At 40.7% G+C, this 26,970-nt stretch overlaps 1 protein-coding gene across 1 annotated transcript in view; it reads right to left on the reverse strand.

The window, feature by feature from the left end:
- Nucleotides 1-18,985: 18,985 nt before the first annotated feature.
- C6H14orf39 (chromosome 6 C14orf39 homolog) overlaps nucleotides 18,986-26,970 on the reverse strand; it is a 28,926-nt gene continuing 20,941 nt past the window's right edge. Inside the window, exons 11-18 of the mRNA XM_048307656.1 lie at nucleotides 26,448-26,527; nucleotides 24,332-24,417; nucleotides 24,174-24,238; nucleotides 23,001-23,068; nucleotides 22,383-22,522; nucleotides 21,731-21,866; nucleotides 20,224-20,281; nucleotides 18,986-19,590 (exon numbers count right to left, since the gene is read on the reverse strand). Of these exons, the coding sequence (XP_048163613.1) occupies nucleotides 19,388-19,590; nucleotides 20,224-20,281; nucleotides 21,731-21,866; nucleotides 22,383-22,522; nucleotides 23,001-23,068; nucleotides 24,174-24,238; nucleotides 24,332-24,417; nucleotides 26,448-26,527 (836 nt within the window). The 3' untranslated portion in view covers nucleotides 18,986-19,387. The remainder of the gene's footprint in view (nucleotides 19,591-20,223; nucleotides 20,282-21,730; nucleotides 21,867-22,382; nucleotides 22,523-23,000; nucleotides 23,069-24,173; nucleotides 24,239-24,331; nucleotides 24,418-26,447; nucleotides 26,528-26,970) is intronic.

The following is a 26,970-nucleotide window of genomic DNA, read 5'->3' on the forward strand; positions in this document are numbered from 1 at the left end:
AGGTACTCTGATAGAAAGCCGGGGAGCCTGAGGCCTGAAGACCAGAAAGATTTGCTGCTAAGTGTACATAGATGTTTACTTTCTCTCTGTTTTGGGTGATGATCCTAGTTAGAGCATCGTCTGTGCAACCTGTGAAATGGCCAGTGGGGGGTTTTTGTTGTCTTATAACTTACACAAGTATCTTGCATGTGTGCAAGGGAGCATGAGATGCAGCTCTCTGGTTTTAAAACCACTTTAAAATCCCCATGCAGGGGAGATCTCTGCTCCTCACTACCTCCAGGGCACACCCTCAGCTCACACAAACACCTCTGCTCAGGTAGCTTCAATAATTTGCCTGGTCAGAGGAAGCCAAGGAGTGAGTGGTAAACACTCTCCCATCAGCGGCCTGCAGATCCTCAGGGACTCGTGTGTGATGCTTCAGAGACCCACCAAGGGCAATTAAGGAAAGTCAGCCTTTAAAAGGCATGAAATATCGGTGCTTGCTCCTGCTGGAAGAAAGACATTTATCAATCAAAACAAGCTGGAAGTGGTTTTGCTGAGGCAGCTTAGCTTAGCAGTGTCCATTCTGTCTGACCTCGTGAGCCACATCCCAAAATTCTCCTGTGTCCAGGACTCCCCGGGCATAAATCCTGCCCCATGGAGGTCTGTGGGCAGCTGATGAGACACCAAGGGCTTCCCACTGTAGGCAGGGGAAAAGCAATTATCCCAGACTGACCCAAGAACAGAGAATCATGGAATCAGAGTGGTAAGGGTTGGAAGAGACCTCAAACATCATCTAATTCCACCCCCTTTCCATGGGCAGGGACACCTTCCAGCAGACCACATTGTGCAGAGCCTCATTCAACCTGGCTTTGAACATTCCCAGGGACAGGGCATCCACAACTTCTCTGGGCAACCTGTGCCAGGGCCTCATACTCTAACAGGGAAGAATTTCTTCCTAAGTCCTAAACCATGGCTACCCCTCACCCTTTCCTAGCCTGATCACCTCTCACCCATCAAGCCCTGCTGCAGGAGCCACAGCTGGATTCAGAGACACCCAAATCTACATGTTTCTCTTCACTGCGCAGGTGGGACTCCTCTGCAACTCACCACTCCCACCCCAGAGAGCTCAAAAACCACTCCACAGTGGGCACTGAGGTGGATGGGCTGGGGAAGCAGGGACAAACCCACCAGCACTGAAGATCCACATTCGGAGAGGCTGATGCAGAGGAGGAGCAACGATCCCTGTTGTCATGTGGTAAGTGGGTGGAGGTACCAAGGGTTGTGCTTATTTAAGGTCATGGAAGAAAAGAGTCTTCAAAAACTATTGGAAGTCAGTGAGGGCATGACTTTGTGAAGCACCTGGGGAGGGCTGTGAGTGGTGGCAGGAGGGGAAAGTGCAGTAGGGCATGGAACATGCAGGGGGAGCAGGCAAAGTAGGGGAGAGCTGGAGTTGTGCAGGGCACAGAGGCAAGGACAAGGAGATTGAACAAGATGCAGCAGAGAAAGGGTGAGTTAGTGAATGGTTGTAAAAGGCTGGGCTGATCTTGGCAAAGACAGAGAAGGGTTTCAACAATTCTGTTCTAACTGGGTGTCAGGGAGGATGGAGAAAAGGAAGTTCTAATTAATAACTAATAAGCAAATAATTAGTGTGGATTTTTATAAGTGCAATTTGAAAGGCAGAATTTAGCCTTTCCTTTGCTTTCTCCATACACACAGGCTTTGATTCCTGCCATTTCTGGGAACAGCTCTGGTGTTTTATTCAGCTCTGCTGTCATTTGTATTGAATTTTTCTTCCTCTGCCACATGCATGGTAAATGTTTTCATTTCATCCTGGCTCAGAAATGCTCAGGACTCACTCTGAGCTCTCTTACTCCAGCTCTGTGTCGCTGCAAATCCATCACTAATATTGTGGTTGCCCCAGTTTTTTGCAGATGTAAATGAAAGAAGAGTCAAGCCTTGTATTTGGTTCAGGAGGGCTGACTGCCTTTTAATAGAAGCATAATGAAACCATCAAGAGTTTTCATTCAATTAGACTTTTTCTCCCTCTGGCAAATTATTATAACACATTTATAGTGTAATGGGCAATTACTTTATACTCCTTGTCTGTTGACATCTTATTAAGACTACATTTTCTGTCCCTAACAAAGAGATCAGATATAATTGTTAGGAACTACAAGGAATACAAAAGAACTACCAGAATACATTTAAGGAGAATGAATATGGATCTGTTAGTGAGACACATGATGTGCAGATTCCTCTACTCCTTGCTGCTCTGGGGAAATCTCTATTACACATTCTTTTATTTCTTCATACATTAACTTTTCCTCTGGTGTCAAGAACAGTCTCTGTGCTGAGTGGGTGTTGATTATACATTGAATTCTGTGCTTGTGAATATGAGCCTGAGAGGTGTGATGAAGGCTGCAGAGGAAAGTTTTCCCCCTCTTTGAAGATAAGTGTATTGGTGGAGGCTTTTAAAACCTGCAGCTGGGAGGCAGGGAAGGCAGGACAGGGGCAGACACCGATGGAGTTAGCTCTCTTGTGAAGCACAGTGGGTGGTTGTAGCAATGCTGATGTTTTCTTTAGCTCAATGACATTTCTTATCCAGCCTCTGGAGGACATGAAAGGACATGAAACTTCCTCCAGTGCTCTTCCACCTTGGCATTTTCTGTCAGGCAACAGGCAGATGAGTTCATCTGAGTGGGTGTTGGTGGGAGCTGTGAGTACACATTCCTGAGAGCAGAGCACAGCCTTCGGGTGGGGGGAGTCAGCAAAGCCATTACAGGGCGATTTCAGCAGTAGAAATCCAACAGATTCTCACTCTGGAGCAGCAGCCTGCAGGATCCATTCTGCTTGCACACAAACTGCCACTGCTCTGGGGCTCACCTTTCTCAGCACCAGAGATCTCATGGCATGGCAACAATTCCCTTCTGACTCATCCTGCTCATCCTGCTGCAGGGCTCTGGTCTCAGGGATGCTGTGGTCTCAGAGATGCTCCTGGTGGGAGGCCAGGAAGCATTTCCAAGTTGCACTGCCCCTGGTTGTGGTCATCGCTGTGGAATTACTCTGCCTGGAGATGCATTAGACCAGTATTGGCTGTGGCAAAGTCTGTGAAATTGTGTGGGATACGTACAGGCTTTTGCAGACTGTGGGTCTTCACCTAAATGCTTCTCTCCCAGCCCTCGTGGTGTTCCAGCTCATTCCAGCTCCTGGTAGCAGCAGGGTGGCCGTCTTGTTACTGACACTTTAAAGGGTGACAAACTGTGCACACAAAGACCTTCTTCACCTGCCTGGCTTTGTGCTCTTGCATTATCCTCTGTGATCACATAGCCGGGACTGACAGGAGAAGCGATGCCACATCCTGACGCGGTGGCCTGGGAATTCGAGCACATGCCAGAAATTCCTACCTGGCCGTGCAACACGATCAGTTCACAGCTCAGGAATCATCTTACAAAGAGCAGCTCTGAGGACCAAGGAGTCACTGAGGAGTCACTCAGAAAGAGACATTATTCAGGTGCTCCATCCACAGGGGGAGGGGAGTGGGACAGAGCTTGGTCTGTGACATTTTCCACAGCAGCAGAGTCCATGTCAGGACTATGGGAGGTTGGAAGGAGGTGGTGAAAGCAGCAAGTAAGACAAAACCACTTAATCTGCGGGTCCAAAAGACCATTTACAAGACTCTGAGAAGACTTGTTTCCAGCATTATTGGCAGTTTTGGGGTTTGGGGTTGCTTTACCCCAGCTTCTTTTGAAACATCCCCACGTGGGTGGATTTTTGTGCGAGTTGAGTTATTGTCTCTGCTGATCTCCAGAAACCTCTCAAGCAGTAGGTGATTTATCACAAAGTCAGGGTTAAACTGATGACAGGCTTGGGACCAAGAAGCAATTTGTGCATACATCAGGCAGACATGTGCCATTGGTTTAGAGCCACAACTTCTAACTTTTACCCCCAGAGCGGGGTAAAATATCCTCCTCAGTGCCACCCAAGTCCTCACTGACACACAATAAAGGTGTTAAACACACTGAAGGTGCAAATTTAACACACTGGAGGTGTTAAAACTGCTATCAATGTCAGAGAGGCAGGCAGGGACACATCACTGGCATGTGAGGACTGGCACATGTGCTGTGCTGGGAGTCCCTCTGAGCCTGAACCTGTCACCGCACTGTTTGTGATCCCAGGGGTGGACTTTGGTGAAGGGGGATCCCTTTCCAGGCCTTTCCCCCATAGTTCTATGCATTTCCCTTTAGAATAAGTGTGCAAACATCTGTGCTTCTGCCTACTGTTGGTTCTTGTCTCTTCTTTCCAAAGGTTAAAGCATTACTTTTTTTCGTGTTCTACCTAAATCATCCATTTCACAGCCAATCTGTCACAGATTTCATTTCTAAGTCAATTATCTGGGTTTTCTGAAATCAAATAGCCGTGTGCCTTCTGTTTTAAGAGTAAATATGAATTTCACTATATTTTATTATTGTTTAACAGCACCAGGGACACAATGTTGGGGGGCAGCCTGAATTTTGATTCAAAATGTCAGGTCTTTTTCTGAATAGCTCCATCAGCTGGGGACCTTCCCCATCAGCTCCTTCATAAAGAAAAAGGAGACAAATGGGCAGAGAAGCTTACTAGGAAAGAAAGGGATATACCTTCCCTTGACCTAGAAGCCTGGCAGGACTCCTTTTCAATGCAGGGTATTATGTAGTGGTTTTCACTATTATGCATATATTTAGCAACAACCACTCACCAACCTGCAAAGGGAATAGGGTGGTGAAAGATGGAATCCAAGGGAGGAGAGACACACCAGGGATGTTTTGTCCCTGCTTTTATATTTCAAAGATTACATTGGAATATACACAAGAATTTCTCTCCATTGTAACGCAGGACTTTATAGCTTTTAATACCTCTAGCATCTCTCCATTAATGGACTTCCTGTGATATTTCTGAACAAAAACCCACTTCAAACTGCTGTCAAGACCAATCCCAAAGCAGCTCTAATTACCAGGAAAGCTAAAAAGGTGCACCACAGTGCAATGAGGAATGCAGAGATCCATTGGAGAACATATCCTTAAACAGTCCTCACCCTCCAGGTGGAGAATACATGTTGGGAAAGACTTTGCCCAGAAAGAGGATTTTGGTCATCTTTTAGGCAGGTTATTTTTGCTGGGTTCCTACTTTGCAGTATTCTGGCTTACAAAGAACCTTCTGGCATCTTGAGTGCTTGGTACCTGCTGGTGTTTAGATTCTCTAATTTAAAGACCTGCTGGGGGAAAGTACCTATAAATGTCCATGTGTTGTCATTTTGTTTCAGCTCCCATCTGGTCAAAGGCAGTTCATTCTGAATATTGAAGTTTGGGTATCAGAGAATTATTCACTGGATTAAACTGAACCTTCAGGGAATGTTTGATCCTCAGTCATCATCCTTCACCACCAGTCCTGACCTGGCAGAGTCCTTCTGCAATTGCAACATGAATTCCTCTGCAAGAGGATTGGAAATACAGTTTCTGGACACAGAGGAGCTGGTACAGATGGGACATGTGTGACCTGGGACCAAACGCAGGAGTCAGCCCTCAACCAGCCAGACTCAGAGAAGAGCTGAAGTAGAGCCATGTGAAAAGTTGGCATTTATGGTGTCTCTTCGCTGCATTCAGCACTGCACACGTCACAGCAGATGAACATTCCTGTGAAAACATCAATAAATGGAACAAACCAAGTGCTCACCAGGTGCCTACTACAGACTCTCTCTGTGTTCTTGTATTGTCCAAACCCTGAGCAGTGAGGAAAAGCCTCCAGGTGAGCCTCACACACCTTCCATGTTTGACAGCTCCAACTGACATTGTTTCTTCAAAGACATTTTTATATTAAAATGAAAGCCCAACGCACTTACAAGGTGTTCAGTCTCTTTTAAAGGCTTTTAGAAGCAAGATATGTGGCTCAAGTTAATTCTGTCCTTGGCTCTGTACTAATCCCAGTAATGAGACAATTTCCTTGGTTATCTACCAGTCATTGCAAGCTCTATTTCAGAGCGGACATTGAAGTGACTGAGAAGGCCAGAACACTTGGTAGCTGAAGCATTGAGATCCCAACCTTTCCACAGGAAAAAAAAAAATCCAAATCTATTTTTCTTTGTCAAAGTGATTATTGATTGGCTTAAGGCAAAGCTGGGGACTAACCATATGGGGATGTCTGTTATACGATTGGATTAGTGTTTGGACCTAACCCCACTCCAGCTCTATCTCCAGGATCAATAGAAGATGCTAAAGAATGATTAGCCTTGCAGCTGCATTGTATGTTGTGATTCTTCAGTCATACAGGGAAAAAAAGATAAACTGATCAGGGGATTTAGAAAAATTAATACCATGTCTATAAAATACCATTTTATTATTTCCTATACTGGGAATATTCAGCAGAAATGAGCCACACAGAAGTATCAAACATAGGTTCTTTTTTAGTTCAACATGCTGTTCCAACCTAGAAGATGCAAAATCTTAAATGTTTTGGCTGTAAATTTGCTTATAAAAATTATCAGAGAATTAGATCAGAGTAACGTCTTTCTTAAAGGATAGAGATGCACCGATTTCACCCAAAACCACAAATTCGTGAGGACATTATAAAGTTTTCTCTATATTTTCTCAAAAATATACTACCTTCCCTTTATCCCTCTTTTAAAATATAGCACAGGGCTTTTCTGCTTAGAGAAGAATGTGGAAAAATAAGATTTAGTACAAAAGGACCCCCTACCTTCTAATACTAGAGATAGCTTGGGTTACTAATCTCTATTTCTAGGAGCAGATGCTGATTGTCCTATTAATCAAAGCAAATCATTAGGCATTAATTACACTTAGTAACAATAATTGCTTGGTTTACCTAAACTGTGGTAGGAATGTTTTTTTCTTTCTGAGCAGGATAAGCTTATTTAAATGATGTCACAAGCACACACACAAAACACAATGAAAGTAGAGCAGAAACTGGTTTGTTTTGCACATGCATGAGGTGAGCTGGTCTTGGAAACAGCATCTGTAGGGCTAAGAAAAGACCAGTTCAGAGATGCTCAGGCAGAAGGGATGATTGTTGAGACATAAGAGAAAACAGTCAATAAATCTTGTCTCTTGATTGGTGAAAATGCTGGGAATTGGGGGTTTTTTTCTGCCTCCCCAGCTGAGGTTTGAATGCTGGGTGATCCAGTCTTTCCATTACAGCACAGGAAGGTGAGTGGCTCAAACACACTCCCAGTGTTAGCAAAATACCTTCCCTGATCAAATAAAGAGAATAAAGACACAGGGCTATGGTCTAACAGTGCATTATCATCTTTAGTGTGTTCTATTGATCAGAGTTTATTTGCTGGGGAGAGGGGACCCTTTCTGTCAGTCTGGTGCTGCAACAAAAGGCTGATGTGACCAGACTCATGCCCACAGCACCCACAGCAGCTCCAAGTGCTCAGAAAGGTAAGAGCTCCTGCATGAATACACACCTTGGATTAAACATCCAAGTGAACACTGTTGGCTTTTCCTGCCAACATCTTTAGAAAGACCCTGTCTTCCCTGGAAAGAAGGAATGTGCTTCCGGTGAATTAAAAAAAAAAAAAAACAAAATATTTTTCTCAACCAAAACTTAGAATTGCTTACACCAGGTTTTCACCTGAAACTCCTGGAGCTTAAAGCTCAGCACAGATTCACAGTATTTATTCCCAATAAATGTCCTACAAATGTGACATTTTAGTGGCCTATGTGTCTGTTTTCAGTGGGAATGCTGGGGTGAGTTGTGTTTGTGCATTATTAAGATCATAATTCAGCTTTATCAGAACCACGACTTCATGCTCAGAGAATAAGCCTTTATGTAAGAGACAGCTTGCTTCCAGGAAGATATTAATTGTACCCTGTTCAATTTGCAGCTCAAACAACCAAAATGTGCACCATCACAATGGAAATTAAGTCAAAGGAACCAACTTAGCTTTTTCCCCCACTTGTTCAGTCTAATGAAAGTATTGGAACAGGGTTGCCCAGGGAAGTGGTGGAATCACCATCCCTTGAAGTGTTCAAAAAATGTATAGACCTTGTAGCATATAAAAATAACAAGGATGGTGACAAAGTCACTATTAACTTGTTAATTTTTACACCCTTTGAAAACAGAGATACTGGGAGACTGTCCAGAGACAGGCCCAGTTCTCCAGAGGCTACGTAAAACAAATAAATTTAGAGATTCACCATTGACCTAAATAAAGTAAGACTGGCCCCAGAAATGATTACATGGTGTTTATAGTTGTTCTAATTGAAGTTTGTTTAATGGCACTAGCACACCAGGATGTCAATGCCCCATCCCTCAAAGTGTTCCAGGCCAAGTTGGATGGAGGTTTCAACAACCTGGTCTAGTGGAAGGTGTCCCTGGCCGTGGCAGGGTTGTTAGAATCATCTTTAGGTCATGTTTAAGGTCCCTTCCAACCCAAGCCATTCTGGGGTTCTGTTAGTGGCTTAAATTCACCAGCAGTTTATTTGGACTCTGCACTGATTCCACACCTTTCTATACCCACATTGCACTTTGGGAACTAGGGGGCTGACACCTGAAGTGGGTATGGAACAGGGATTGTGCTACTTCCATGTGCACACACCACTGTTTGCACATATTCAGTTTATGAAAACAAAGTTCTTGAGATCGTAAAGACACAAACAGCCAGATCTGCCAGCCACAGGAGTGGTGCTTATACCAGGCTTTAAGTACCAGCAAGAGGAAAAATCTGAAAAGCAACACGTGCTTTGTCCTTGCTCTGCTCTCCTTGGCTCTGGAGTATCAGGAATGCAAGCAGGCTCAGTTAACACTTCTCATTAAACAAACTCCTCGTACAAAACAAATCTATCACATGATAAATATTGCCACTTGTGGACAGCTCTCTCAACAAAACCATTTGTTGAGTTCAGCAGGTACCTCTAGCTGTCACTAGGAGAAAGAGAAAGAAGTGAGCTCTGAATGCAGGGGTTTGGCTCCACCCATTACAAGAATCCCTCCCCAGTGACAGGGGCATCCTCCATTTGTGATGCTCTAGGTGTCCCTGCATTCCCAGGAGTATATCCAAGAAGCTGGCCAGCCACAAGTCCTGTTCTGCAGCATGCAAGCAGCTCGGCTGCAGCCATCCATTTTCACCCAGCCTGTGGGGCTGGAGCAGTGCCTGGATTAAGTGCAGCCCACTTCACAAAAGAAGAGCGGCTGCTTTGGCGTGTTCAGGTCAGCACTGCAGAACAACGGGGCACATTGTAAGCAAGCACCAAATGAAAAGATACTTTATGCCTTGGTCAGGCCAGGCTAGTGTGGCAGTGCTGAGTGCCAGGGCTGGCACTTTGCACAACGGGGGAGTTACATAAGTGGGGGCACACAGACACTCAGGCATTTCTGCACCAGGGTTTCCACATTTCTTTGCTGCTGTCTATATCAGCAATGTATTTACTTGCTGTGTCTTTACTTCAGCATCTCCTCAGATCACTGCCCATCTAAGTTGATGTAATCAGCCATTGAGGTCCTCACAATAAGCTGTAAGAGCAGTAGGAAAGCAGAGGTCCCTGCCTAGCAGGATTTGGACACATCCTCAGAATGGTGCCCAGCGCTCGCTGGAGCCAGCACACAGCAGGGAGGAGACCCTGAGGAGATAAAGCATTTGGGTCAAAGAACAGTGACTCAGCTGGAATTAACAGGACCCATTCGGCGATCTATTTTCCCACCTAGTGTTCCATCTTCACGCTTCTTGATCCTGTTCTTTTTCTCATATCCTGCATTCTTGCTTATTTTGTGTTTTCCCACTTGTCCTCCCCTGCTTGAGCCTGTCTCAATGCCCCTGCCTTCACTTCATGTCTGTCATTCTGCTCCAGATCTTACAACACATGCAGGAGCTAAGGTTGCATCTGGCCAAGTGATACTCTCAGCATCTTGAGAGCTCACCAGCAGTGAGACTGGAGGTGGCATCAGTAAGTTTAGTGACACAAATCTACTTTGCCAAAATTTATTTTCTCTCCCAGAGGATGGAAAAAATGAAATTGGTGGCCTAAAACAGTGGCCCAAGCCTGCCTTCCTGCAGGTCCTCTCTGGCTTCAGTCCCTTTGTTTTGGGAGAGCGGGTGACAGCAGCATATGACCCTGTGTTTTTCACAGTATCCTACGCACATCTGTGACACTGCGTATAATGTACTACAAACAGAATTACCAGGGATTAAGGTTTTGTTTCTGCTCCTACTAATAAACACCAAAATCCCCATTGGCTTTGCTGGAATAAAATCAGGCCTTAAGTGACCCACCACTGACATTTGTAGGGATCTTCCTGAACACTGAGGCACCTTCGGTATGATGCGCTCGCCATATGGGCGGCCTCCTTTCCGCCTCCCGCAGCAGCTGCCAGAAGCTGCAGTGCTGACTGGAGTAATGACAATAAAAATGGCCCCAAAAAAGGCAGTATTTATTATAGGAAAAACAAGGCTGGTTTCTCAGGCCACTGAGGTGGCATCTTGGGGCTGCCTGGAGCCCTTCACGTTGACTGATGCTGCCCTGCACAGGAGCTGTCGATAAAACCAAACCTGCTGAGTGCTGGTGACGTACACCTGTGCCACAGATCCACCTTGCTCTGCTTGAATCCATCTCTGAAAGCACTGAAACATGCAGACATTGATCAATCCTGCCTTAAGTCTCACTACAATCTTGGGGTAAGCAGGAGGAAATGTGTTACATCTCAGGCACTAATTGTCAGTCTGTCTTTTTTTCCCCCTGCAACTTTTTCCTTCTTGCCATTTGCCTCTCTTTCCCTTATCAGATTTGTTCTTTCATCATCTTCCTAGACTGACAAGCACTTGAAAGGACATTCAGCACTTTCAAAGCTGCTGTTTTTCAGATTTTATAAATTTCTCCCAGCATAAGTTCCTGATGACAACTCTGCTCAGAGCATGGCTCGTCAGGAACACTGATCTAGTGGGAATGGCCTGGTTTGAATTCGGTGCACAGCGCCTTCCTGAAATATCCTAACAAAATCTGGCCAATGAGAGGAATTCCGTTTTATTTCCAACTAGCACATTTTCCAAAGGCTTAGAATTTAAGGCTTTTTCCCTTCTGCAAATGCTATGAAACTAGTGGAAATTGTTTGTTTTTACTATTTTAGCTGATGCTTTCTTTTTAATGGATTCTACATAGATTAGACTGACTGGTACTGCGAGGCACTGATCACATTTGGTTTCCAGTCAAGTTGCTTAAAACTTTTGGGAAGCACTCAGCATTTTATCATCCACCCCTTCATTGCCTGCCAGTCTTTTTAAACTGTAAAATGTTTAAGGCCTGGACTCTTTTCATTGTGTGTAAATCAATGAGGCCCTAAAAGAAGCTGTGCCCCGTGGGCACTCTAATATAAATGGTAATTGCTACATGGGTCTCCCAGCTATAACTACACAGTAATTCAGACACATCCTTGCTTTCACTGATGGGGAATGGGAAGGATTGCTCACAAAACAATCTGTCAAGTCATAACAGCAGTGATGTTTTCCCAGCTAGGAGTATGTACATGAAATTTCCCCAGTTCTCACCTACAGTGATTTTAAAAGTCAGCTGATTTTTTTATTTAGGAGCAGCTGATTGCATAAAACTAAGTTTTATTTAGTTTATTATTTTTAGTTTATTTACTACATAGTTCCTGAAATCTCAGCCACATTTATCAATATGATTCAGCAGTGACTATTGTTTTCGCTTGCCCAGACCTCAGTCACACTGATTATAGCTCCATGGGTCTACATTGCAAATACAGCACAAGGCAGTTGTGTGCCTTGATATTTATTTATCATTTTGTCATGTGAATGAAGAGCTAATTTTGACTGCAAAATTTTAAATTTTCTGTTCTCTCTCCCTATTTATTTTTCAATATAAAATCATAGAATCATGGAATGGTTTGGCTTGGAAGGAATCTTAAACACCATCTTGTTCCAACCCCTGCCATGGGCATGGACACTTTCCACTAGACTGGGTAAGTCCCATCCAACCTGGCCTCGAACTCCAGGGATGATGAGTCCACAACTGCTCTGGGCAGCCTGTTCCTGTGCCTCACTAGCCTTTGGGTGAAGAATTTCTTCCTAATATCTAATCTAAATCTACCCTCCTTCAGCTTAAGGCCACTCCTCCTTGTCCTATCACTACGTGCCCTTGCAGTGTCCTGGTACATTAATTAAACTGTATTCATATTACAACCCTCCATAATAGAACTTTCTATATAAGGACCAGTGCTTCAGCTAGGGAAATTTCATGTATAGTTAAATGTTACCAGCGTGGATCATTAGGTTACAAAGCTACTTTCGTGACTGAGTCACTGTACTGGTAGACATGGCAAAACCAGATAATAGAAGCACACACCTGTTTTAGTAACAACTTCCACTCAGGAACTTGTAGAGATCTAAATATTTCCATAACACTACAACCTTTCAAGAGACACACTCAATATTAAACTTTTATCTTCCCTGCCTAAAAAACCAAAACAATAAAAACCAAAACAAACTAAAAACCACCCATCAAACACAAACAAAATCTTATCTGTTCTGCACAACTTAACTGGTACCAAAAATTTTACCAAGTCTGGATAAAAGTAGATGGCAAATAATCCCATGGAATTAGCCTTACAAAAGTGGAGAGATGCATTTCCTGCTCCTAACTTCATTTTGTAATTTACAAAGACAATATACAAGCACTGACCATCAACTGTCAGTCTTAATATGATGATGATAACAGATAACTTCACTATTTCTAAAGCTCTGGAAGAAATCACTAAGCCAGGAGCACTCCCTTGTCAAAAGCATCACCATAACTGACAGAGTAATCCGCAAAAGACAGAAAACAGAAATTCGAATCATTATTTTACTTTATGCCAATACTTGCAAATGATAAAAGCAATCTGCCCAGCCTTTGACAATCTACTTTATTCCAGTAATGTCAGCTCAGATAAAACTCAACAGAGGAATCTGAAATATATACAGCATCCACTGGAGCATCCTTCTTTTTTTTTCTTTTTGTGTTGTAAAGTGTTCTCTGATAAAATATTGACACTGCAATATGTGAGCTAGCTGTGATAAACGTGCAGGGCAGTGTATGCTGCTGCCAACCCCACGCTGCTGGGAATGAGGCGCTCACATACCAAAAAGGCTTGTGCCTCAACCCTCTGCCCCTCTGCTTCTGCTCTGGATCACAGAGACTCCCAAGGTAATGCCAAGGAAATTCTGGCAACACAGAAATTTTTCTGCTTTAGAACAATCTGACCCCAAACTCTGTTCATTGTTAAAGTAATGAGGATTGTGAGATGCTCAATGACTGTGATAATGTGGCAACACTCACCTAAGGACTACCTATAATTCCAATACAACACAAGAGAAATAATCCAAGTATCGTATTGATAAGCAACAAGAACATCTCAGAATTATTTAAAAGAAAGATCTGGAGAATTCATCTCTTCTGTCCATTCAAGTATTGGCTTTTTTAACAATTCTTCAAAAACTTGTCACTACAATTGCTAATTTTGACATCACTCTGTGTACAAGTGACAGAGCATAAAAATCTACCCAAACAGTGGTTTGTGATCACAAACCCTGGTTATGTGATCAGAAAGCTTCTCCTGTGCTAGAAATTTACTAAAGATCTACTTTTTTGAAAGCTGGGAAGAGCACAATCCAAGATAAAGTGGAGGTTTGCATGAAGTAATGACCTACTTCAAGGAACAAGTTTCTTTTAAGTGCTCTGGCTGGGTTCAAAAGCACCTCTGAAGTGGTGATTTCCATGCAATCTGTAATTTACATCCTTTTTTATCACAACTCTACTACTCTTTAGTTTTTGATGGTAAGTTACAAGTACTAGGTCAAGATGAAAAACTAAAAAAAAAAATCTAAGAAGCCAAGGCTTTGCATCACTCTCCTTCAACAAAATAACAGCAGTGGCAACACTGGGTCTGCACTGAGCAGAGGTGGTCAAGGCCTTGGTTTAACATCTCCCCACTAAAGATCATATTAGTAACAACTGGCATATTTTCCAAGAGCCTCTTCCAGCTGTGAGGGAGAAAAATAAATAGGCATCTACCTATGGTAACTCCTTCAATGCACGTGGCAGTGAGATACATGAGTGGTGATGTTCATTCCCAAGGAAAAAAAGCACCCTGAAGAATTTATTGTGCCTAGTGACACTTTTTAAGCTCATGTGGCACGATTTGAAATTGTACTGTACAGCTTGGGTAATGGCTAGAGTGCTTCAGAGGCTTGGCATCTTCCTGGAATGCAATGGAAACAGCATTCCAGAGGTGGTGTGATTTTTAAGAAACATTTTTAATCACTTTTTACCCGTAACTTCTGGACAGGAGCCCTTTTCAGCTGTGGCAGTGAGCAACATCACTGATCACAGCATCATGAATTTTGTGGAAACAGTTAAAACTTGCCACGCGTGCCTCAAGAAAAAGAAAAGAGCAGCCAGACACCACACTTAGCTCAAGGCAGTCCTGATGTGGCAGAAGGGAGCAGATAAGAGCTGCAAGCTCAAAACTGAGCTTCAGTATGGACTGTAAGCTTCCAAGCCTCCCACCAGTCAGAACAGCTGGTTGCCCACTAGCAAGAACTTTTTGTAACTTAATCCTCTACTTCTTTCCCTTCACCAACCCAAGCTTCAAAGGATTATGGAGCAACTCCTGTGCTGTATGAAATAATTTTGTGGATGCTTTGTGGACTGTGGTATGATACAGAAAATTAAGGTCGTGTTATTAAAACTTTTGACACTATTTCTCCTATGGAGTCATAACAGTCAAAGTATTTTCCTTTTGCATATATCTAAACATTCTATTAACATGGAAATGTCCATCTTTTGGTATTTCTTTCATACCCTTGCTTAATTTGAATGAAACTAAATAGAAGCTGCCTCTTATTGCTGAATTCAAGTGAATCCTGAAAAGAAAAAAATCTGGGATGTAGCAAGGTGGTGGAAATATTTACCTTTCCAAAGGTAAGGTGTTGCAAGAGCTAAAAAGAGCATCATCTTCACATCAAATTAAGCAAGGTACAGGATCCAAGAAACAACGTGCCAAGAGGCAATTTCTCAGCAAGATGTTAGCATCAGAACACAAAATGATGTGTCTGGAAGCAGAACTGCTGAGCTGCAAACAACCTGGGTGTGAGTCAGAGAATATTAGGATAGTGCCTGTCCACCAGGAGTACAGACTTGATTGCATGTGACTTGTGTCAACTCTGGAGACATCAAGAACAGAACATAAAAGCAAGGCAACCGAGATATTTCTAAATGAGCCATTCAGCCTCTAAGGCAACGAGTCCGGCAACAATTCAAGCTTCAGGAGAAAAAAGTCAGCATTCCAGGTTTGTGTTCCACAGTTATAGCCTTCATTCATTTTTCTCAGGCAAAAGGTCACCAGAACATCATGTTTTAAATCATTAAAAGAGACAATCAATCTCCTTTCAAACTAGCCCATAACTTTGAAATCAGAATCCAATTGCCTGTTCAGGCTCATTAGTGTCTTTGGATCCTAATGACCCACTCAGTTGCAGTAAATGAAAAACTAATCCTTGTTTTATGCCATTGGCCAAAAAGGATTAGCCAACTCTTGCTATCCCCACAATCAGCCTTGTACTGGGGGGATTACAACCATCTAATACTGTAAGTCTACACATTCCAATCTGTTACAATATGTAGCACTTAAAGCTTATTTCCTTGAAATGCTTAAACGTATTAATGCTATAGTGTAAGATTGTTTTCTTAGGATGCAGTGATTCACCTGCCCCTGTCCCCAATGCCTGCATTTACCCACATACATGCAGAGATGCCCTGTTACTCCCAACATGAAGTTTTAATTATATTCATGGTCTTGAAATGAAAAATTTTAAAGATTGTTTTTTTCTTTGCGTAGAGCCTAGACTGGGGATGAAATAATGTACAGAATTTCCATAGGGTTCAGTGCTGTAATTTAAGAGGCAGCTAGAAATAAAGCCACTACTTACATACAATGTTCTCTGATCTGCTCTGTGGGCTGTAACTCCAGTTTTGTACTACTTGTACCACTGCAGTTTTTCCAACTCAGAATTCTGGTTGCTCTTGTTATATTACACATAAAATCAGTGAGCAATTAGATGAGCCTACAATGTCATGGCATAAACTTTTTGTTTTCCTCAAAGTATTCACACATTGCCATTGACAATTCAGCGTGGTAAAGAGAAAATTTGAACACTCTCAGTTGCCCTATTCATACAGTTTTTCTGATATAAAATATGAACAACTCTTTTGGTTTTATCACCTTAAGTATTATACATAACAGCATAACAAAATTTGTCCTGCAGGGTGGTATGCTGGGCATATGTACTTTAGATCAATATACTTGGACTGAAGTTACAGAAAATTCATAAATTTCTCTGAACATGAAACTTGAGTTTTGAGTGGGAACAGTTCACTGAATGTCTTATTTCCTATTAAAAGTGGTGTCTGAAGGCATAAAACAGCAGTACATGAAAATAAATTTTATATTCCATATTATATTATATGCCCCTGGATATAATAATATTAGTCTTTACCTCATCATTTCTAAATTAATTTTTTAGTGTCCAACTTATACAGCAGTTGCTTATTTGTCAGCCAGATATCCCCAACTACTTGTAAACATGCTTTATGCTTATGCAGCAGTAAAATTTTCAGTAAAATAGTAGATGGTGCTCCAGTCACGTTGTTATGTTACTTTACAAATTAAAACATTTTTTTAATTGGAAGACCACTTTGCAGAACAAGACAAATGTGGAGAAATGCTCTCTGTGTTATTTCTGATTAGAAAAACGACTTTTCAATATAGCTGTTATTTCTGTGGAAGAAAGAAAACCAAGGCATCAGTGTCTTCCTACAGCAGCAGATAGGAGTGTAAATTTCACTAGTCAATTTCTTCAAAGTTTTTTACTCAACAAATTCAAAAATTGATTTATTCAGATATCATTCTATTTCCTACAAGGTTGGTGGCACAAAATATTTATTATTAATGTTTATTTAACCTAGTGCAGGGTGGTACATTAGCTTTTACCAGCAATATATCAAGTGAAATTGTTTCCTGTCAAAAACTTCCTTAAAAACTTAAGTGGAACAGTAAAGATATCAGGGTTCTAAATGGCTAGGATACTCCTAGAAGATTCAAGGTCAAATCCCTGCCCTGCTTATTTAAGAAGGGTTTTTGCTGTTAGTACCTTCAGGCTTGGTTGAGAGCCTGAACTCTGTTTTACTCGGCTCAATCCAAGGAGAGAACAAAAAGACACGCCCACCTCCAAGGACTCCCAGCACAAGTGCACAGCGTCACCATATTGCCACTTTGCTGACAGCTGCACTGCTTTTAAGGGATTACAGCTCCCAGCTGCCACTGCTTCCGGAGGTTCCTGGGCTCCAGTTCAGTTGCAGTCCACGTGTGTGATACCTGCAGTACCTCGTTTTTGCTCTCAAGCAGCCCTTGCTACACTGACAAGAGAATCTCTGTCTACACAGCTGTCAGAATAGAGGTGGTGCAGCAAGTGCATATGTAAAGGGCAAACCAAAATGACGCTGGGCAGTGAGATATGTACCAGTGTCAGCAATCCAGCAACATGACTGCTATTGATTTTATAGGCATAACCAGGCATCATTTTTAGGTGGAATTTGACAGATACCAATGCAAAAATCCCAGTGTGTGTTTATAAGCAGTTCATGGTCTTAGACCGCAGAAAAGTATCCCAAGTGCTGAGTGGCTGCCTCTTCTGAAGCAGCTTTCTCTGCTTTCTTATTAATCAGCCTATCCAATTTGTGTCAGTAAACATCCAGCAAGACCTACAGCTGTGGTTTCTCCCACTTCAACCTGCAGCCTTGACTTCCAGACTGTAACATAAGAGGCATGGATAACAGAATTCATCAGGAAAGAGTTATGGAATAACTGAGCAAACAAATTTACACTTTCCGGCTTTCTAAATGATCTCAGAATATCTATCAGCAGTGTACCATAAAACACTGCCCCAAATAAAAGATAGAGATTCAAACTTGCCTCTACCTTAGGTTTTTCAGACTGGCAGGTATGCAGTAGATTAGAAAAGCTGTGTCTCACTTCTTAGTGAGAAGGACCTCAGCAAGATTTCACTAAAACTTCCAGATTCACTTCCAGTTAAAAAAAAAACATATCCAACTTCCACAAATCTCTAAGCACAAAAATAGTCCATTTAGGAGTTTAGCAGAAAAGAAACAGTGGCATAGATAATCAAGCTTTTGGTCATTAAGGGCTTAGCAGGACAGCAGAGGGAAAGGGACTCTAGTCCCCTTTGGACTTTGTTGACATTTTTTTGGCAGACTGTGCAGGCCCTACAGGTAGGATGCGTTTTGGTCACTTGCTCCTCTCAGTCTGTGTGCCCTTCTGACTTGTTTGTGCATTTGCAATCTCTTCTGTGAAGTCTGCTGAATGATATGGTCCTCCTTTTATTTTGCTTGCCTGCTGTCAGGCAGTGAGTTTACTTCATAGTAAGTGACTGGGAAACCCAATTCCCTTACAAATTGTGAGGAGTTTCAAAAGTTAGTAACCTATGTTTCATATGTAACAGAAAAAATAACTTCAAAGTGATCTGGTATTTTCTTCAAAGGCCATAAATGTGAAAGTTGTGGTTCAAGAGAAGATGGTTCTGAGGGATTCCCAGGGCACAGTGCTCTGGTGGCTCAGAACAGTCAGCGTTCCTTGCTGAGTAACCCTGATATTGTCCTAACAGCCATTCTTTCCAGAAGGAAAGGCCTTTGTGGAGAACAGAGGGATGTACTTGTACTGACCACAGCTAGACTGTGGGAACTGTCTCTGTCTTTTTTGAAAGACATTAGATAAAGTGGAAGAAACTTGATTTTGGGATTTTGAGTAGGAAGAAAGGAATTTAAATGTTAAGTATTACAATTGCAACATTGTTCCACTTCAGATATTAAGAAATACCTACAAAACTTTGCATAAAATTTTAAAAATGTTTATTTCAGATATTTTATAAATAAGCTGCTATACACAGAATACTCAAGAACATTGTCTTTAATTTGAATTCAGCTTTTACTGCTACAACAGTTATTCTTACTAACAAAAGTAATTTAGTTTGTATCAGAAGCTGAAACTTCTCACACAGACATTGAATTAACACACTACTCTAAAATTATATTTCTGTTTGTGAGTGCCAATTTAGCATGAGCCTATCATAACATTTTATGAAAAAACACATTTCAAAGATAAATAAGAAAAATAAAAGATGCATCTCAAAACGTGCGGTTGATGAACACACATTGCAGCAATTGCGATAATGTATTCTTACAAGAAATGGAAGGAGAACATCAAATGCTTTGTACTTTAACTCAAGAAACTGAAAACATTTGTCAAGGCTAAGTAGGAAAAGAATTTAAAATGAAGTCAAAGGTATTCAAAAGAATGTAAATGGCTTTGTATTTTGTAAGGAAGAATGAAAACCTTTCATAGAAGGAGACTGTGATGATCTCTGATCCTGTCCAAATGTAAATGAAAAACTAACGTCATCTTTTCCATCTCCAAATGCATGAGAAGGCGATTCTGAGGAGAAGGGAAAGGCAAATGCAGCCTCATTTTCTGGTTTCCCAAAGAAGCTTCCTATATGGAATACATATAATATTTATTATTAGACTAAACCTTACTGAGAGAATACTGCATTCAGCATATGCTTCTTTATTAATATATTGTGCCAAATATCCCACTGAGCATCAACCTACAGCTGTGTGTTTATTTCTGCCCCAGAGATGGTATTTCCAGGGGGTCGTTATTAGAATTGACATCGAAGGAAGTGTGGAGCACTTGAATGGTTTAGAGTAATAAAACACTTCTGCATGATACATTTTGCAACAGAGGTATTGTAAACAGAATTTGCAAAAGTGTTTCTTTAGAGAAAAATGTGATCAATCATGGAAATGCTTGTACTTCTCCCTTGCAAGTCCTCTCATTTTGCTTCAAACACACCTCACACTATCCCTATTTCTTTCTTTCTCATACCTCTTCTTTTCCATGAAACATCAGACATTTGGAACCCAACACGCAAAGAAAGATTTAAGCTAAAGATTTAGTTAAAACACAAATGAGTACAATAAACCACTGATCTACATTGTCACAATTGAACATCCTTTCAGACAACCAAAGGAGCCCTGTTAAGCTGGATCATGAGCCTGCCAGTCATAGAAACACAAGCAGAAGAGAGCTGTATACACAAGTACATCTGAGCTTCAGACTTACCAATATCCTTGTGTGGGGACAGAGAGTTCAGGTTTCCCACAGAAAAATTTTCATCTGTCTGAAATGCAAGCAAATTTTTAATTTAACAAATGAGAAAGGTAAAAAGCAAACTCTAATGCTGATATGTAATATGTTCCTTTGCTTTTGGTGAGAAAGACACTGTCTCGGTGAATGTTAGCAGCCATTGCAAAATCTGTATTTAAAGGTATTTATCAGTACATAAAGTTGCAAAGCAAGTTCTTTGATCAGATGGGTTTTATGATATTTGCATGCAGCTGCAAACACCCTTCCTCCATTCTTCCAGGAAAAAAACAGACTGATAACAGTCCAAAAGCTGACCTGACTTACTGCTATTCTTTTAAACCAAAAAGATTCAAAATTATTCAAATCTGTGACATTTATAAAATCTCCAAGCAGCAACACAAATACTTCCTACTGAGTAGGGCCTCACATTGCCAGAAATTGTAGCAGGATAACCACTTGTCGCTCTTAAAACAAGTTCTTAGACTAGATTTGAAATAGATACTGAAGTCCTTCAAAACTCCCATCAAACTTTAAAGAATCCCAGATCTGCTACAGCCTGGTAAATTCTTGGTTTCTGCTGCTGAGCAGGCACAAAATAATGTGGGTTCTGACAGCACTGGGTGACTTAAAACCCACCCCGTTCCGGAACAATTCACAAAACCACTCGCCAGTGTGTTCTCTCCTACAGGCAGCTCATGCTATGAGATAACAACCACATGTATCTTGCCAAACTCAGAACAAAATGATGCCTTCCCTCATCCCTGCTTCAGCTTCCAGCCAGAAATCATAAGACTGAGCACACTCCCTGCAGCAGGAGCTAGCTGGGCTCAAATCCCTTATTTGCATAATGGGGCTTGGATCTACACTGCCAAGTGATACCTAAGCCCTGTCTCGTGCACACATCTATCCTGGATTCCCAATTGATCTACCTAATAGCCCAGGACAGGAAAAATTACTCTAGAGCACTGGAGTTAGGGAACCTGACAAGAAAATAGAAGATCTGGATCCCATTCCCTATTCCATTTAGTTGCCTACCTAGCTCCCCCTTTGGAGTACAACTAATCCATATTTGCTGTTCAATAGCCCTAATAGACTGTCCTTTCTTCCTTTCTCACTGTTCTTCACTTCATCAAGACAAAACCACACAGCAGAAGCATGTGAGTTGTGAATTCTGCTAGAGAACCTGAATTTTGCACTGTAACACTGAACCAGAAGCCTTTTGGTGAGTTGAGTCACTGTATATTTGGACATGATCCATATAAGAGAGATTCATACTTTGATTATGGTTAGGAGTCATCATAGGGGGATTGCCAAGAAAGGAATTAAACATTTTCAAAGGACATCAAATGTAAAACTAACCAAGATCTTTTTTTAAAAATTGCTACAAAATAACCAGTCTGAAAAATCTCATTCAGTGTCAATGGTGTTTTGTTCACATATTTTGCTTTGTGGAAATTTAATATTCACAATTAATCATTTTTACCTCATCAGATGAATTTTGTTCTCCAAACAGAGAAGAATCAAATAAATTAAAGCCAGGTGACTTTTGGGAGAAGTTCATGAGAGAAAAGAAAGCAGGAGATTTTGATGCTCCTTCTTCACAACCTAGATTTTGAATGCTGTAAATACAGAAAGGTAGAAACTACATTAATTGTTTTTTAAGTGATGTAGATGGCTTTTTTCCTTCTATTTTTTTTCCTCTTTTTTCACTTTTTCACATCCCAATAGCTTCCATCAATAATTGCTTTTTGCATCACAGAACAGATAACACAATTCTTTAAAGTAAAGGGAAGTGGTGTTTTTACCAACTCCCTGCCCTCTTTACAAAAAAAAAACCAAAAAGCCTGTTTAAAGATAGAAATCAGAGTAACAAGTATTACTGCAGGAAAAGACAATGTGTCTCATATATTTCTAAGCAAAGTACTGATCTTTCAAAACAGCTTCAACTGGAAATGATATTGTAAGATGAAAACTTAATAAATATCAAGCATAACTCCGGAAAAAATCTGAATATTTTCAGAAGAGCTTTCTAGAAAATTCTTTCTCTAGTGTCTTTCAAAAAGAGCAGAAATGCTTATACAATAAATGTGAGTACAACTTTTTGCTCGGAATCCAAATAAAAGTTGAAATCATACTAGTCAAATGGAGGTGTTTTTGAGAAGTGTGGTTTTTTCCCCTTTAAGTCAGGTGTTTTAGGTGCTCTTAAGAAAGGTTCTGCGCTTTCTTCTGCTATGTCAGGATTATCTTCATTTGGCTTAAAACCTGTGTGCACATCCTATTAAAAAGAAACAAACAATGATGTTTATAACATATAAAATTTCCCAAAATATCATTAGTCCTTTTAACGATAAATATGTTCCCAGTGGAGCCAGCACTGAGCCTATTTATTATAGTTCTGTGCAAGAAATGAGTTTTAAACGCAGACTTTTTTCAAAACCTTTCATCAGCTCACGTTAATGAAAATGTTATGCGCCAATTGATACAAAAACTATGATGTGTGTAGGAGAGTCATCCTAAACAGCCTATTGTTAGGGCAGCACAAAACCCCTCAAAACACCGACGTGATCAACAGCAATGATCACTTCATTAGCAGTTGGAAGGCGTTGATTGGCTCCTCATTGTCGTGTGCCTTATAATGAGTCACTTTACTAGTTTCTGAGACTCGCCTCTTGCCAACTGAATCAAGTATGTCAAAATACTTTGACCATTCTACATAAACTTCTTACTTATGACAGAAGAAACGCTTTTCTTACTTGAGGTACATACGAACAGTCCATGTGCTCATCTGCTTCTTTATCAGCATGTTCGGCCTCTTGGCTTGCTGCACAAAAAAGACAGCACTGCCTGTATTATAACAGCATTTTAAACAGATACATAAAAACTACATTGTGGGAAAGAATCCTTGAAAAAAGTTCACTAGCTTATCATTGCTATTGGGAAGGAAGTGCTCTGACTGTGGTTTTCTTAACAACCCACTTTGTGGCTCTGTCCATAACAACTGTTCTGCCACTTACTCACTGTTGTTAAAGCATTACTCAGGCTGCTTCTTGAGGTTTGGTGTGTTCTTCAAACCTGCCCATTGTTCCTGAGAGTGCTGTGTTTGTCTACTCCAGCTATTGCCCTCTGAGACTGCTAATACAAATCAATAGAAACCAGGTGGCAACAATATAAAAAGTACATCCACGTGACAGTGATGAAGTGTAGTTTAAAGAACTGGACAAGAGTCAGGATGACAAATGAGAAGAAACATTATCAGACTTTCTGCTATTAGAGTTTCTGCTTTAAGCTTCAGACTGTGCTACATCTCAGGCACTGTGGGTTAAGGTCCTAAGTTTCAGTATTCTCTTTGTTAAAAAATCTAGACTATAATCTGTTATACGCATCTAAATTAGCAGTACAATTAGAAAAATAAATATTTAAACTGAAGCTCAGTTCCTTGTGATTCAGAAATTACAGGTGTATTTGTAACTACCCTGTTTTTTTCTGTAAGCATTCTGCATGTTTTTCTCCAGTTAATTTTCATCTTTAATAATCTTAATCTGATTCTTCAAGATACCTAAATTACTGGGTTTATTATATCCCTTTTCTTCACATTTTCTCATGCCTTCTGGGTAGATGTTAAGACTGGGTTTCATTTTACCCAAATAATTTGAGACTTGAGTGTGAACTTACAAGAGATGCTGGATGGATCCTTTCATTCACAATGGTCAGTGCAGACTAAATCCTACATTACTGAGCAGTTCAGTCTCTACTTAAATTAGGACTCTGCCAGTCTGTTATACTCAAATTTTGAGCCTAACAATCAAGGTGGAAAAGAAATGCAAATGGTGGCCCTCTTAATGTCAGAATGAAAATCTGGTCCCTAGAATTTTCTGGTTTATAATTATATGATCCAACCTTATAAAAAAATTACAGTTGTACTTTACCCATTACTGCATTTTCACTCTCAAACTGTTGATTGGAAGTCAACTGCTTTGGAAGATCTGACAGTCTAAAAGACAAAATTTAATGTTTGTCTAAATGTGAATTATTTCCATAAACCCCAGCCTCAAGAATGAAAACTACTTTATTTAAGAAAACTTACCTGAATTTCACTTGGTTTTGTACGCTTACTATTGATGGAACTTGGGTGATTTGTGGGTTATTAGTCCCTGCAGTGTCAACAACCACCTAAAACACAGAAAAAAATTCAAATGAGGCAGCGAATGAAATTGTCACTTCAACAATATCACTCTGATTTCTCCTTAGACTGTGGAAATCCTTTCTTTTAACTGGAAATTAAGGATCAGACAATGTAAAAACTTTATCTTTGCTTTACCTACATTTTGACAGCATGATACCCAAAACCACTTCTGTAATTTTTTAATAAAGTCTTAGTCACAGCACTAATAAACAGATGTGATTAATTAACTTTCCTGTAACACAAATAATGCTATGTCATTTACAAACTTCATGCAGGTTTGAGACTGCTGCAACCTGATTGCTCATCTTGTCAACACAGAAAGGGCTGAAGCCAGGCCTGGCTCTGCCTCTGAAGGCCAACTGAGCATCCACATCAGTCTCAGTCAGCACAGGCCTCATGTGTGGATTGAAAAACTGCAGAAAACTTGGGAAATATTTCCACCTCATAGATTTTCATCAGAGTAGAAGCCATAACTCTTCTATGTAGCATGTATTTGTGCCTCAAGGGCAGGGTGAGGAATCTATGCCTCAGCATCAAATAACACATTATTTTACAGGGAGTGTCTAGTTCTTGTTTATTTTTAATTAACAAAATGTATCAAACGGAATTCTATTCAGGGTAGGGGACAAAAAAGCTGGTTCTGCAGAATCTGTCTGCCACTCAACTCCTGTAGCATACAGCACACCATTTCTGAAACATAGCAACCTTCTTTCTTCCAATCTTTTTATTTTTCCTCAGACTCCATCTTCTTTTCCTTGTTGCCATCACCCTTTCTTAAAGTTCTCTTAACCTTGACTTACTGCTTCCCACAATTGTCTAAGTGCAATTCTAGGTCCCAGATTCCCAGCCTCATCTCTAGATTACCCTGGCAACAGCCCTTCCACCATCCTCATCATGTCCAACTCCCTAAGCCAGTCACAAATCAGAATTGTTTGAAATTTCTTCTGGTCTTGTCCCACTCAGTCCTGTCACTGCCCTTCATCTTGTCTTGTGTTATGAAGGCTTTGTCTTCTCACACAGGCTTCGCTCTAAAACACTTAGTGATTCACTCACTTCATTCTTCAGTTCCCTTGAAATTCTTAAGAAAATCACAACTCATTATGCTAACTTTTTTTACCTAATTTTTTTTGCTCATTAAATTTTGATTTTAAACAGATGCAGTGAGATGTCCCTCAGAAAGAATGTTTAGAGATAGAAACTTCCCCAAGTTTCTGCACAGCATCACAGTTACAAACTCTTCTACCCCTTATGGCCTTACCTCCTCTGATTACTCCATTAATACTTTAACAATCCTATGAATGGTCTTGGACTCCATGAGACTATTGGTGGTTTTCACAACTTTGCAAGTTGTACCTCCAGCTTTCTTCTGGATTAGTTTATTGTATTTGAATAAAAAATATTGTATCTGAATAAAGCTGCAATTCACCATTTCAAGAAAGGGTCATAGTAACCATGTTCTTATGGGTGAGAGACAGAAAACTGAATTGTGGGCTCCTGCAGTGCACCAGGAAGTGTTGTTCGTGGTTTTATTCCTCTCAGCCCAGATTTGTTTCTGGTTAAACCTCAGAATGGAGCTGTTAACTGTAGGCTGTCCTGTACACCTACTCCTTTATGAAGTATTTCATTATGGAGCAGATGGCTCATGATTTATCAGTGGTAGAAGATTCTGATCCTCCATTAAAGTTCCAAATATTTGCTACATGCAGAATCTGCAAAGGTTATTTTAAATGCTAAAAATTACTATACAAAATGAGTTGGTAAGGTGGTCCACCTCGAGTTTGGCATTAGAATACACTTTGTAAGAACATAGATATTTTCGGAATGAAAAGGCACCAAAGAAATATTTTTGCTGTGATAACCAAGCAATTGCAGATTACCATGATTAGAAATTTACAGTGCTAACAGGTTTTATGTAAGACATAATACCATGAGGTATATTTGAAGTGTTTTAAATTTAAACAACCACATAAAACAGATTTTATAACTTCATATTTTTACCAGTGGGAGAGCAACACACCTGTGATGGATTTTCTGCAAGGCTGGAGGAACTGCTGGTGGCCAGTGAAAGTTCCACTGGTTTCTCTTTTTCTTCTCTCCCTAAATTTACAAATATTATGTAATATTGTCAGTAGGATTAAGTATCCAAAGCATGGCATTGTTAAACTGAACTTGGGAACAACCCTTACAAATTTTCCTTTTAATAGAGAGCAAAAAGAAACTTATCACAAAATATGAAAGTATCAAACAAACAATAGTTGTTTAATATTTACTAATGTGAACAGTGCTAAAGACATTTCAGATTTGAAATTAAATTATTTTCAGATGTTTCTGACACCATGAATCAGGTGTATCTGTTACTTTACTCATTGCACAGATAAGGGAGAAATCAGACACAGAAGATTCCCAGAACATAAAAAAAGTTAAGCACCCAACTTCCATTGAAAGCTTGGCTTCAACTCTAAGTAGTTGAGCAGTTCACTGGATTTGTTACCATCAATTACCCATTCTTTTGCACTGAATATGCTCACTGAGAAGTCATT

The sequence above is a fragment of the Corvus hawaiiensis genome, chromosome 6 (assembly GCF_020740725.1).
Source record: "Corvus hawaiiensis isolate bCorHaw1 chromosome 6, bCorHaw1.pri.cur, whole genome shotgun sequence".
NCBI lineage: Eukaryota > Metazoa > Chordata > Aves > Passeriformes > Corvidae > Corvus > Corvus hawaiiensis.